This window comes from Malus domestica, chromosome 15 (genome assembly GCF_042453785.1).
Source record: "Malus domestica chromosome 15, GDT2T_hap1".
In the NCBI taxonomy this organism is placed as follows: Eukaryota; Viridiplantae; Streptophyta; class Magnoliopsida; order Rosales; family Rosaceae; genus Malus; species Malus domestica.
Genome location: NC_091675.1, coordinates 9,498,189 through 9,510,678, shown reverse-complemented (window position 1 = coordinate 9,510,678; position 12,490 = coordinate 9,498,189). Strand labels below are relative to the sequence as shown.

The 12,490-nt window shown below is 35.9% G+C and overlaps 1 protein-coding gene across 1 annotated transcript; it reads left to right on the top strand.

Moving 5' to 3' along the window:
* Positions 1 to 150: 150 nt before the first annotated feature.
* LOC103456246 (uncharacterized) lies at positions 151 to 4,704 on the top strand. The gene is made up of 9 exons (XM_008395928.4): positions 151 to 382; positions 975 to 1,180; positions 2,483 to 2,664; positions 2,796 to 3,080; positions 3,166 to 3,224; positions 3,323 to 3,359; positions 3,494 to 3,565; positions 3,797 to 4,121; positions 4,216 to 4,704. The coding sequence occupies exons 1-9, from the start codon at positions 247 to 249 to the stop codon at positions 4,609 to 4,611; spliced, it is 1,698 nt and encodes a 565-aa protein (XP_008394150.1). The 5' UTR covers positions 151 to 246; the 3' UTR covers positions 4,612 to 4,704.
* The last annotated feature ends 7,786 nt before the right edge of the window (positions 4,705 to 12,490 follow it).

The window sequence follows — 12,490 nt, the reverse complement described above, 5'->3', positions numbered from 1 at the left end:
ATACTAAAAAGCCACAAAATACATATTGAGCACTCTTCAAATAGATTTAAAATACCAACCTTAATGACTCTTTCTTTCCCATATAATCACCAACAAGAAAACCTTAAAGAGGGTATTTCTGTCAAAATACTTGTTCGGCGCAGAGCCAACTGACTAATTGGGGGATGAAAGTATCCCAACATTTCCCTCCCTCCTCCTACCCTTCTCCACTGCCTCTCTCTCTCTCACACTCTGTGACTTCTCACCATGTTAAATTACGGTTCTCTTCCCTCCTCTCTGCTTCTCCTTCTGCTCATTTTTCTCTTCCTATCTTCTCCAACTTTCGTTTTCTTCTCTCATGGGGACTCTAACTTTCCACCCCTCCAATCACCGCCAAACTCAGGTACTTACTTCACTTCACTTCTCCATGCATTTCCTCATTTGGGTTCTTCATTTCTTTGATATCATGCACATTTCTGTGATTTGTGTTCATAGTTCATTCACCAGAAAAAAAAACATTGAAACTTTTGAAATCTTTACTTCTTGCCTTCTAGGGTGTTAGTACGTTGTCCACGGTTATCTGTGAGGATTTGTAGTGCAGTCCAACGTCGGAAAGTTTAAAATCTCTTTACTCCCTCGTTGTTAATTAGTTTGGGGTAGAATCTCAACGTTTTATGTGTTATCACAACAGATTGATTGACGTGTGAAATCCAACAGCTACACGTTTCATCTTAATATGTTGTACTGTATTTGGCATAATTTTGAGGAGTTTGTGGAGTATGTGGAGTCATTGCCCACATCAAAATTCTTAATTTTACTTAAGCTTGTAATGAGTTGAGCTACTTTTTCACCGTTGATTTGTGTATAACCTTAACTTCCTTTTATTAAAAATTTAATTGAATTTTTCCAAATTTTTAAAGCAACAAATCAAAAGGCAAATATCTTTTCCCTTCCATTTTCCTTTATTTTTACTGATTTCTTTTACTTTTGTGCAGGGTGGGATTTTGATGGGAAATATGAAGTGGGGTATCAATGGGGGACTGGGAGGTTCCTTATGGAGGGAGTCGAGGGACCCTTTGGCGCACCGGTTGAACGCTCATCGATTGTGTTAGCTGCACAGAGAACACAGAGGAAAGACCCTCTCAATGGGTTCAAGAGGTACACAGGAGGCTGGAATATCAGTGATCATCATTACTGGGCTGTAAGTTCATCTCACCTTTTGCAACAACTTTTCCTTTTTACGTTTTTCTTTTCTTCTTTTAAATATGTAAAACTCTTTCGGAATTACATTTTAAAAACATGAAAGCGCTTCCAAAAACACTTTTGAAGTGTTTTATTGAAGAAGCATTAGTTATAACTTATATGCTTCTTATAGAAAAAACTTCAAATGCTGTTACAAGATTATTTACATTTTACTAAGAATTGATTCAAAAAATATTTTCATAAAAAACGCTTCTATGACCTAAATGTCTTTTATTATGATGAAGGTGCTCTTAAAATCAGGGAGAAAGTTACCTCATTGTTGTTTTGTAGTTAAAACAAGAGAGAGAGATTTGGCACTATTTGTCAGCACTTGGTCGCTTCATGTTGGCTTGCCAGACTGACACATACAACCTAATGTCATTTTCTTCGTATTTAAAATTTCAGACACCTAACTTTAATAATTTCAACACCGTGAACTGATTTTATGATATCGTGTAATACTTCGGTGTAATTGGTACAAAAATATGGTATTACTCACTAGGTGGGATATGAATGCGTTTTTAATGTTTTAATCTTAATACTTGATATCAAAATTCAACGACGAGATGACATACAATGTCAGTAATTGACGATTACAAAATTTCAAACATCTTTTAGTTCACCTCTGAGGTCTTGGTCTCATTCTTACCGTAGATATGCTTATTAATAGTTTCGTGGATGATGGTCAATCGTTCTGTTTGGTTTGTGACAAGGTAAGTTTTTCAGCGATCTTTTAAGTGACTCATGTTGAGAATGTGTCCTACATTGATGGGAAGATGGACTTTGCATGAGTTTATAAGTAAGTTGGGTTACTCCTCATATAGCCAATTGGTTTTATGGTGAAACCTCAACTTTCTTCATGGTATCAGAGCATATTGTTCCAAGTGTGAAGCCAAACAACAACACGCACTCCACGTCACCCCATTGTGTCGTTCACGTGTTAGGCTTGAAAATTCGCCACACGTGAGGGGGCGTGTTGAAAATGAGTCTCACGTTGATGGGAAGAGGGACCTTGCATAAGCTTATAAGGAAGTTGGGCTACTCTCATATAACCAATTGGTTTTACAGTGGAACCTCCACTTTTTTCAACTCATTCGGTTTTGTTTGTAAAACTTTGTTTGCAAAATTTTTATTTCTTCAAGTGTTTCTGTGAATGTATGTTATCGATCATCACTTAATAACACTTTCATTTGTGTTTAGTCTGAAATGTCTTTGTAAGTTGGTATACACATTCTTTATCTAATATTTTGCTCGAATGCAGTCGGTGGGTTTTACTGCAGTTCCCCTTTTTGCCATTGCTGCAATCTGGTTCCTGGGTTTTGGCTTGTGCTTGCTGATCATCTCCGTCTGCTACTTTTGCTGTCAAAGGCAGACTTATGGCTATTCTCGGACAGCCTATGTTCTTTCTCTTATATTCCTTGTGCTCTTCACCATTGCAACAATGTACCTCCCTCTCTCTCTCTCTACAAATATATACATATGTATAAATCATATGTGTGTGTGTTTGTGTGTATTTTTGACTTCATGTTCAGCTGCACTTGTTTAAAAACTGATGTGCTATTTTGTGATTACAGCATCGGATGTGTTGTGTTATACACTGGTCAACAGAGGTTTCACAGTAGCACAACAAGTACTTTGGAGTATGTTGTACATCAGGCAGATCTTACAGTCGAACAATTGAGGAATGCATCGGATTATCTTGCTTCGGCCAAGCAGCTTGGAGTTGATCAAGTTTATTTACCTGCTAACGTTCAAACTGATATCGATCAAATCGGAGGAAAGATTAATTATTCTGCTAATACCCTTGCTGAGAAAACCGTGGAGAATTCAAAGGACATACGAGATCTCTTAGATTCAATGTAAGTAAAAACCTTTCCCTTTCTTTTTACTAGTTTACGTGTTCCATATCTTTTGAGACCTTATCGTATCTTAATGTACATGCAGGAGGTTGGCGCTTATCATAAGTGCTGCCATTCTGCTTGTCTTAACATTTCTGGGATTGTGTAAGTTGCTTGATATCCTTATGACGCTATACTCTGGTTTCCTAAACATCTTGCTTTGTGGTACTTATTCTTTTCTCTTTCGCAACATGTCCTTCCAGTATTTTCACTTTTCGGGATGCAGTTGCTTGTGTACATGTGAGTTAGTTCCAAGTTCCAACAATACCTCGTTTCTCTCTTTCTGTCATTTCTTTCTTTTTAGCTGCGTAAGTTTGCACTAAACGTTTGCTTTTTTCTTTACTCACCGAAGAATTATATCTTAACTGTTGCAGCCTGGTAATCGCAGCATGGATACTTGTGACGGGAACATTTATTTTGTGTGGCACGTTCCTTCTTCTACATAAGTAAGTCTTGTGATTACTTCCAGTTAAAAGTTCTTTCTTCTTCGACTTTGTCTTTAAAAAATGTGACTAGTTTTTAGATTGAATGGTTTCGGTTTTGTTTCCTAAAAGAAATGCTTGGTTCCTTGTTTCGCTAAATATTCGCCCACGACTGATCTTTTTCATCTGGTATTAAGTGATAGGTATCGTCAATCTGTACCCAAAACTAACTATTTCTTCCCTTTGACATACTAGTGTGGCTGCAGATACTTGTGTCGCAATGGATGAATGGGTCCAAAACCCCACCGCTCATACAGCTTTAGATGACATACTGCCCTGTGTAGACAGTGCAACCGCCCAAGAAACCTTGCTGCGAAACAAAGAAGTCACCGCGCAACTGGTAGACTTGATCAACGAGGTCATCACCAACGTCTCTAACTTAAATTTAGCCCCTGCCTTTGTGCCAATGTACTTCAATCAATCTGGTCCCTTGGTGCCAACCCTCTGCAACCCATTTTTTCCTGACTTGACCGATCGAGTTTGCACTGCAGGCGAAGTAAACTTGAACAATGCAACAGAGGTAAAAATAAACCGAACTCTGCTACATAAGTGCATAAAATACTTGTTGGATAAAGTTTTCGAGGACATTAGTTTTACGGCCACATTATTTGTAGGTATGGGGAAAATATGTCTGCCAGGTTTCACCAAACGGGATTTGCACCACAGCGGGGCGTTTGACCCCAACTTTCTACAGCCAGATGAGTACCGGAGTAAGTCTGTGTAACGGCTTGTATAATTATGCCCCTATACTGGTTCAACTGCAAGACTGCACGTTTGCTAGGGAAACTTTTAGTGACGTTTACCGGGATCATTGTCCCGGCCTAAGCCGGTACAGTAGATGGATCTACATTGGGTTGGTGATTGTTTCTACCTCAGTCATGCTCTCACTCCTCTTCTGGGTCATATATGGGAGGGAGCGGCGCCACCGCATTTATACGAAAGAGGTAATGGCTGAATCCGCTCAAGGTACTGAAGGAGAAAAGGATCTTGGTGAAATTCCGGAGCATTGATTCCACTGCTTAATTGTGTAACATTGCAATTGGATTCTTTTTGGTTTGAAACTTTCTGCATATTGAATGTTAGATTTGTGTTTATGCTTGTTAGGCTGGTTTGGGGTTGCTTAATTTTTTTTTTTTAAAAGTAGCTACTTGAAAAAGTTGGGGTCTTTTAGTTATGTTTGGTAGAGGAATTTTTTCAAAATCATGGGTCCAAAACAGCAAAAAGCAGAACCAGCTCTACACATACTTCTCAAAAAAACATTTTTTTTTTCTTTGAAGGCAAGTGAACACTGCCAGTTAATGAAACTTTTATATTGGCAATCTTACACCATCTATTTTTTGTTGCTAAAAATATTTTCTATCACTATAATTTGCCAAACACTTACTTGCTTTTTCACCATTTATTTTCACAGACTAGTAGAAACATTTTTTAGAAAAAAACAAAGCAATCTCAAATATTCTTTATGCAATTTGCATTTCTTTCATTTTTTTGATAAAATAGTCCAACTCCTTTAAGCCCAACTAGTATTTGGGCTCAACTTCCCGCCTGAGTTTATGAAGAAAATGTTCCGGTCCTCATGAATTATGAACCTGGAGTTCTACAAGCCCCCAATAATTTGGTGGTCATTACACCCAACAACACCCAAAAGAAAAGGTGAAAAAAAAATCTCAAATTTTATTTTTACAAGCATGTTTTCTTACTTGAAATGGTAAAAATCACGAATGAAAATTATTCGGAAATGAAACCTAGTTCGGGTATGAGATATACCTCGTCGTTCGACTATGGCATACCTAATTTTAACGTGCGAACCACTTACTTTTTCATTCCTTGTATTCTACTTAAAACAAAATGTTGTGTTCCTCAAGGAGAAAATCTAGTGAAAAAATACATGTGGTTGTTCAGAAAACTAAGGCATTTTCCAGCTGTAAGCTTCAAATGGTCACCCACACAGCAGCCATCCATGTGCTCTGTTGAAGGTTTCTCAATAAATTTCCACATTATTTGCAGCTCCAACATGTGGAGGGGATAGAGTTTTATTTATTTTATTTTTTTTTAAAGTAGTGTCTTGGAGAAAAGACAGCAGCCTAATCAAGATTAGTGGAATTAAATTTGGTTTTTAGAAGCAGCTTAAACCACTTTCAGATACAAAACCTGCTCTCTAATCTCAATGTTGATTTGACCTAATCATCAAGTGGAGATTAAGGCAGTTTTTTTGGGGACCAATTATTGATACAGCAAGGTTATTGTTTTATTTCTTTTTATTTTCCACAATTTATATTAAGTATCTTATGCTTAAAGGTGAAATAATGGTAACGAGTTTTCTATCAACAAGAGTAATGTTTTTTATTTTAATCAATGAAATATTGTTGTGTTGTTTTCACTGCATTAATAAATAATTTTAAAGTTTTGAAAATTCTTGGTTTGGTTGCGAAGTGGTTGGGTTTCTTTATCTTGGGATGTTACTGGCTTAGGGTTGCCTTCAGTCATTTCCTTGTCCTTCAATTTTGAAACATGGAGGAGGGTGGCCTTCATACATTATATTATGAGTCACTGTCACATATGTCACATATAAAATTGAAAATATTAACACCAATTTATCGTGGACTAGGATTTTCTACCCTCCTCTTTTCATCCCTTCATTTCACGTTCTCTATTTTATCTTTCTCTTTCTATAAAAAATTAATATAAGATGTTAACGTGGCTTAACTGTGACTATTCAAATAGGAGAGGGGAAGGGGAGGGAAAAAAAAAAGGAAGAGAATCCTACTCCACTCATCCTTGCTGGTTTTGAATTGAGTAGTCACAACAATACAATGTTCACTTTTTAGTTAAAATGGTCTTCGAAATTGGCATAACTCCTCGATTTAGTCTTTAAGATTTAAAATCGATAGAAGTGGTCTCCCTGAGTTTATCCACCGTCAATTTTGTCACATCATTTTTGGGCCATTGTTTATTAAATTGAAAGTAATTTTGTCATTTTGATATTTATTTAACAGAAAATTTTCACATAAGGTTCAAATGATTAACAGTGGACAAACTCAATGACCACTTTTATCGATTCCAAATCTCAAAAATCAAAATGAAGAGTTATATTAATTTCAAAGACCATTTTGACTAAAATTCGTACAATATTTGTTGCCACGACGATATTTTTCTTCTTAATATTTTAAAATGTTCAAAGTTCAATTCTCTCGTTAATACGTGTTGGTTGTAAAATAGAAAAGGGTAACGTATTGTTTGTTTGTTTCACTTCCACATTTTACACAATTTGGCTAGTGTGCCTCCTTTGCCAGCCTTGTAAACCTCAATTGGCCCATACCAATCACAAAGGATCCTTATTTCTTCTTCCTCACACAATTGAATACCAACGATTTGACATTTGAGTATTTATTACTTCAATTAAATTGCAAGAAAGACTTGATGTGATGGTGATAATGAAATTCTATTATATACCACCAAAACATCTAAATATCTAAGCTAATGTTACAACGTTTGTAGCAAATGTTACAAAGTTTTCTATGCTTCTAGCAATTTCGTAATTACTTGGATCAACTTCAGAGCCATATGACCCTAAGACTGTACCAAAGGCCAAAGGGACATCGCCATTGACATATTCATAAACATTCACACACAAAATTAGAGTCAAGAACTGCCGTAAGCATATTCGATTACTTGTGGTGCAAATTACGACTAAAAGGTCAAATAGTTGTGGTGTGATAGGTATTTGAGTAAATTAGCGTATCGTAATTACAGCAAAAAAGTAATTGTACCGTATGTTACTGTATTGTGGATTAGGAATCAAGGCCGTACGAAACAAGGCATATAATTAAGAATGTTATTCATATTATGAATTAACAGAGAAAGAAAGAAAAACACAATTTAACTCTTTACGAGTAAATGTTGTTTAAATATGATAAATGTTTGTTGCTTAGAGGTTAGGACATGAATGCAATCGTCAATCTTGGCAGTGGGTGTACCAACATCGGCTAAAGAAAACGTACTCTCCCTTATAAATTAGAATTTTAAAAAGGGCTGCTTTCTTTTTCATCTAGAACCCAAGCACACAACCCAAATAAGAATATCTTAAACAACTTACAGCTTGCCTATGCAATAATTAAAAATAAAGTTTGCTTTATTTTAATCATTTTTGTTTTTTAATAAGCTCACAACCTTATCTATGAAGTGCACTAAAAGCAGTTCCACCGGGGGTGAGAAAGGCTAGCACCCAGCCAAAAAACCAGCTCGGCACCCAGTTAAACCACTCCAGCCCAGCTTTTTGACCGACACCTAGCCCAAGCTGGTCTCTAGGCCAGCCTAAAATCGACAGAGGCGTGAGCCGGCTCGTATGACGCCAGCATGATGTCGTGGGCTTTTTTAATTTTTTTCTACAATCTCTACCTGCACCGACCTCACCGCAATCTCCACCTCCATCACTCTCCGTCACGCCTTCGACGCCTCCCGATCCCTGGAACCCCATCTAATACACTCGTACGCCTTTTTCATCTACACCCCATTTCAAATCCCTCATTCCTCTTCCCTCCTTCCTGCTAGTCCTGGGGCTCCGGTTGCTCTACGCAGAGATAGCTCTCTTTGATTCGAGGAACAAGAAAGATACGCTGGTCTTTCGATCCAAATGAAATTGGGTGCATAATCAGCTTCCTCATTTGAAGAAGAGAACATGGAGAAAAATGGGAGAAAAAAAGAGAGAGGAGAGAGACGGTTGGTCGGAGAAATAAGGGGAGAAAGGACCGGAGAGGGAATGGAAGCAATGGAAAGGAAACAAAAATGCTAGACATTTCGAGAGAAAGGAAGAAAAAATAAAAATTAAATTAAATGATAAAATATTAATTGATATGAATAAAATAATATAATATTAGATGGGATGGGTGTTAGCGTATTTTTAGGGGTGGAGATGCTTTGGCCAATTACTGTTCATTAAGGTCTATTATTGTTCACTTAAGTGGATAAATGCGTTGGGTACTGGCGCAAAGTCTTTAGGGGTGGAATTGCTCTAAGTGACAACATAAAGAGCTCAAGATACGAATCCAAGTTAAGGTTTTTTTTAGTTGAAATTGTATTTGAGATTGACAAAATCCTTACTTTGATTTCTGAGATTTGAAATCTATAAAAGTGGTCATTGAGTTCGTCCACAGTCAATCATTTTGGTCATTTCGGGAAAAAATCTCTTTAACTAATCACCACAATGACAAAGTATCCTCAATTTTTGTCAAATCATTTTGGTCAATTGTTTATTAAATTAAGGGTATTTTGTCATTTTGGCCCTTATTCAACAATTTTTTTTACGGAATGATCAAAATAATTGACAGTGGATAAACTCATGGATCATTTATATTGATTTCAAATATTAAAGACCAAAGTGAGAAATTATATTAATATCACGATGATTTTAGCCATTGCCCCAAGTTAATTAGCCTATGCACAAGAACTATTATTTAAATTGTTTTTTCCTCCTCACTCTGATCCACATTTACAAATGCCAAGTGATTTATTTAGTACATACTACACAGGCCGGTCGAATCTATTCCTTTGGAAGAAGGCAAAAAACTAGGTCTAATAGATTGGACCATAGTTAAATAATACCTCTATTGTTCATACCCAGTCAGGTATTAATAAAATAGTTAATTAGCAAAAGATAAAATTATTTTCAATTTGTTGAATCTTTCGCACCTCCAATCAAATTATTAAGCTACGACCTTTTTTACATATTCTTTTATATAAGTGATATTTTATTAAAACAGTTAAACTAGTCTTAATTGTTGGAATAGATATTTTCACTTGGGTAATGCTAGAGAGATTATACTTTGTAGATCATATTCTGTGACGGTTAATGGTTGAATTCTTTCATTAAATCGTTAAAAATAGAATTCAACCATCAACCGTCATTTTATGTGATTTGCAAAATATAATTTCCCTAGCATTTTCCTTTGTGGTTGCAACATAAAAGCATTACATTCAAGCGGATATAGCCACATTTGGACCTGAATAAAGTTAGTTGGGTTAATCTCAGTTTACTACTCTAAAGTTTCTTGGTTTTCAATATTTAATACATGAAGTTTTTTTATCCCAGAGTGATACATAAAATCATAATTTTGAGACACTTTCATACATCTGTTAAGTTTGCTGTTAAAACAGTCATTAACTGGTGACGTGGTGCTCACATGGACAGTAACTAGGCGCCACATGTCATAGGGGCCCACATAAATATAAAAAATTTAAAAATTAAAAAAAAAAGTTTATGGTTGTTCCCTACCTCAACCCCCGACCCTATCTCTCCATTCTCTCGTCTGCATACCCTCTCTGCACACACCATTTCTTCCCCATCCATTTTTTATTTCTTTCTCTCTCTCAAATCCCTCTCTGCAACCTGCAATCTGCCATGCCATTTCCCCCTTAAATCTACCCATCTCCACCTCAATCTGATCTCTTTCTCATTCTCTCTCCGTCCTAATCCCACATATAATCCCCAACTGATACGATGTCGTCTCTGTGCTTAGATTTGACCTTCTCCTCCAGAGTCTACCCCGAAACCCTATTCCTCAATCGACGACGACCTCTTCGATTGCTTCTCGGACTCCCTCATCCTCCTAGTCTTCAACAAGATCGGCGACGTCAAGGCCCTCAGCCACTGCTGCATCATTCTCTGTAGCAGTGAAAGACAAGTATTTATCAAATATAGCCAAAAATTAATTTCAAAAATGTCACTTTTTATAAAAACTTTCAAATATATCCAAAATTTCATTTAAATAAACACAAATACCCTCAAATTTAACAATTAATATATAGTATAGGCTTTTTAGCTACTGTCGCCTCAAGCTTCGGTCCAATTTCACCTTCGCTTCTACACTCCACCACAACAACCCTATCCCCTTCGACCCCCTCATCACCGACATTGAGCGCCGCTACGGTTAGCACAAGTGGGAGTAGCAGAATTTCAATCATGCCTTCAACGCCTTTTTTCTTACTAATATCATTTTTAGTTTTAAATATAAAAAAATAGTTTTTAAAGTTAATCCACATGTCGTTATATAATTGTATTTGTGAAACCCACGTGGTGTCACATCATCACACTAACAGAGCAATTGATAGATTTTTCACAAAAAAAACTAAAATGATCACGATGGACATATTCAAAGAATGGATCTTTTGATATGGGTCCAAATTAACTAAAAATTAGACATATTTCAAAAGTCAAAAGTCACTAAAAATTGGATCTATTTCAAAGGTAGGCTTATAAAATTGGACCTATTTCAAATTTTCCCTTCAAAGAAAGACAAATGATTCATGATAACAAATTCAAGAACACTACTATTGATTATCATTAATTATTAAGGACCAGATTAACGAGTTATGTCAATGTCACGAATCATTTTGGCTAAAATACCTTTAATTATATTTGATTGTGAAATTTGAGGGTATTTGTGTCTATTTAAGTGAAATTTTGGATACATTTGAAAGATTTTATAAAAAGTGATATTTTTGAAATAAGGGTTAATTGTTGTCCACATAAGCGTCACGTCATCAGTTAACGACTGGTTTAACAAAAAAAACTTCATGTATGAAAATGTTCCAAAATTATGATTTATGTACCACTCTGAGATAAAAAAAAACTTCATGTATTAAATGTTGAAAACTAAGAAACTTTAGGGTGGTAAACTGAGATTAACCCGAGTTAGTTTTATCCTTAAGGGTCATGTTTTAGTGAGAGATTTTCAAGTCATAAGAGATTGAGATTAAGCTACTAAGGAATGCATCACAAGATGCTCATATAAGACATTAAAATTTTCCTAATACGAGCTTTATAAAGGCGTGCATGTAAGTGGATTTACTAAATCCCTCCTATTAATATATTGTAATTCATTTCTTAATAGCATGACCCAAATCTCTTAAATTTGAAAATTATCATCCAAACATAGCGTAAAGAAAATTGGACTTTCAATATTAAATCAATGTGTAATGGCCTAACTTGCAAGTGGGATAAAAGTATTTAGCGGCAAAATCAGGTCCCCAATGCTTTAGCTAGGGTTGGATACGGCTGAAGCAGTGACTGAATTGGTGGAACGTCACATCTTGAGCACATGCTCAAGTTACGGAAACTCAGGGTGGGGATCCTCATGAGCAGCTCATTCAAACTTGATCCAATGACTCCAATTATTATAACTTTTAGAGGGGTCTCTGTTTGGAGCCGTTGAATCAAAATTCAACAGTCCGAATGGACTGCTCAGGAGGATCCTCATCTTGAGCTCAAGAGAGGATCCAATTCCCCAAGTTACAAGTGCGTCAAGAGTTATTTATTGAGAAAAAATATTTATTATCTTTAGATGAAAAACACAAAATTCAAAATTATTACAATAATTGATACAAAATAAGAGCTTCGAATTCAAGATGCATGTGTTAAGAGTTGACGAAGATTTCATTTCTACCATTAATTTTACGTTTTGCTAGCTGTTACTTCAAGTTGCAAGTTTCAGGAATTGAAAGCTTGAAGCATATTCAACTTGAATCTTTGTATAAAACCAAGCGAGTTCAATTAAAAGTTTAAAACGTGTCAATGAAATCGGCAAAAGAGTGCGTAGTCGAATCTTCTTCTTTCTTGTGCGCCCTCCTTCAAGCTTAAGAATTATTCATCAATTTGAATTGGTCGTCTAAGAATTCAATATATTGTACTCACTTGGAAATTGGACTTCTTCTAGTGGGTGTAACCGTTTTTATAACCGAGATTATGGACTTCATATCCGTAAAACAACCGTTATTAAATTATTAAATTTAACAAATCAAATGAGAATCAAACAAAATAATTGAATCATATGATGCGGTAAGCCTATGGATGTTCAACTAGTAAGAAAAGTACTGTTTGAATAAATTAACAAT

Coding starts and splice junctions, on each gene's coding strand:
- LOC103456246 (XM_008395928.4), top strand. CDS start 247: ATGTTAAATTACGGTTCTCTTCCCTCCTCTCTGCTTCTCCTTCTGCTC. Junction 2,665..2,795: donor CTCTTCACCATTGCAACAAT/GTACCTCCCTCT, acceptor TTGTGATTACAG/CATCGGATGTGTTGTGTTAT. Junction 3,225..3,322: donor CTTAACATTTCTGGGATTGT/GTAAGTTGCTTG, acceptor ATGTCCTTCCAG/TATTTTCACTTTTCGGGATG.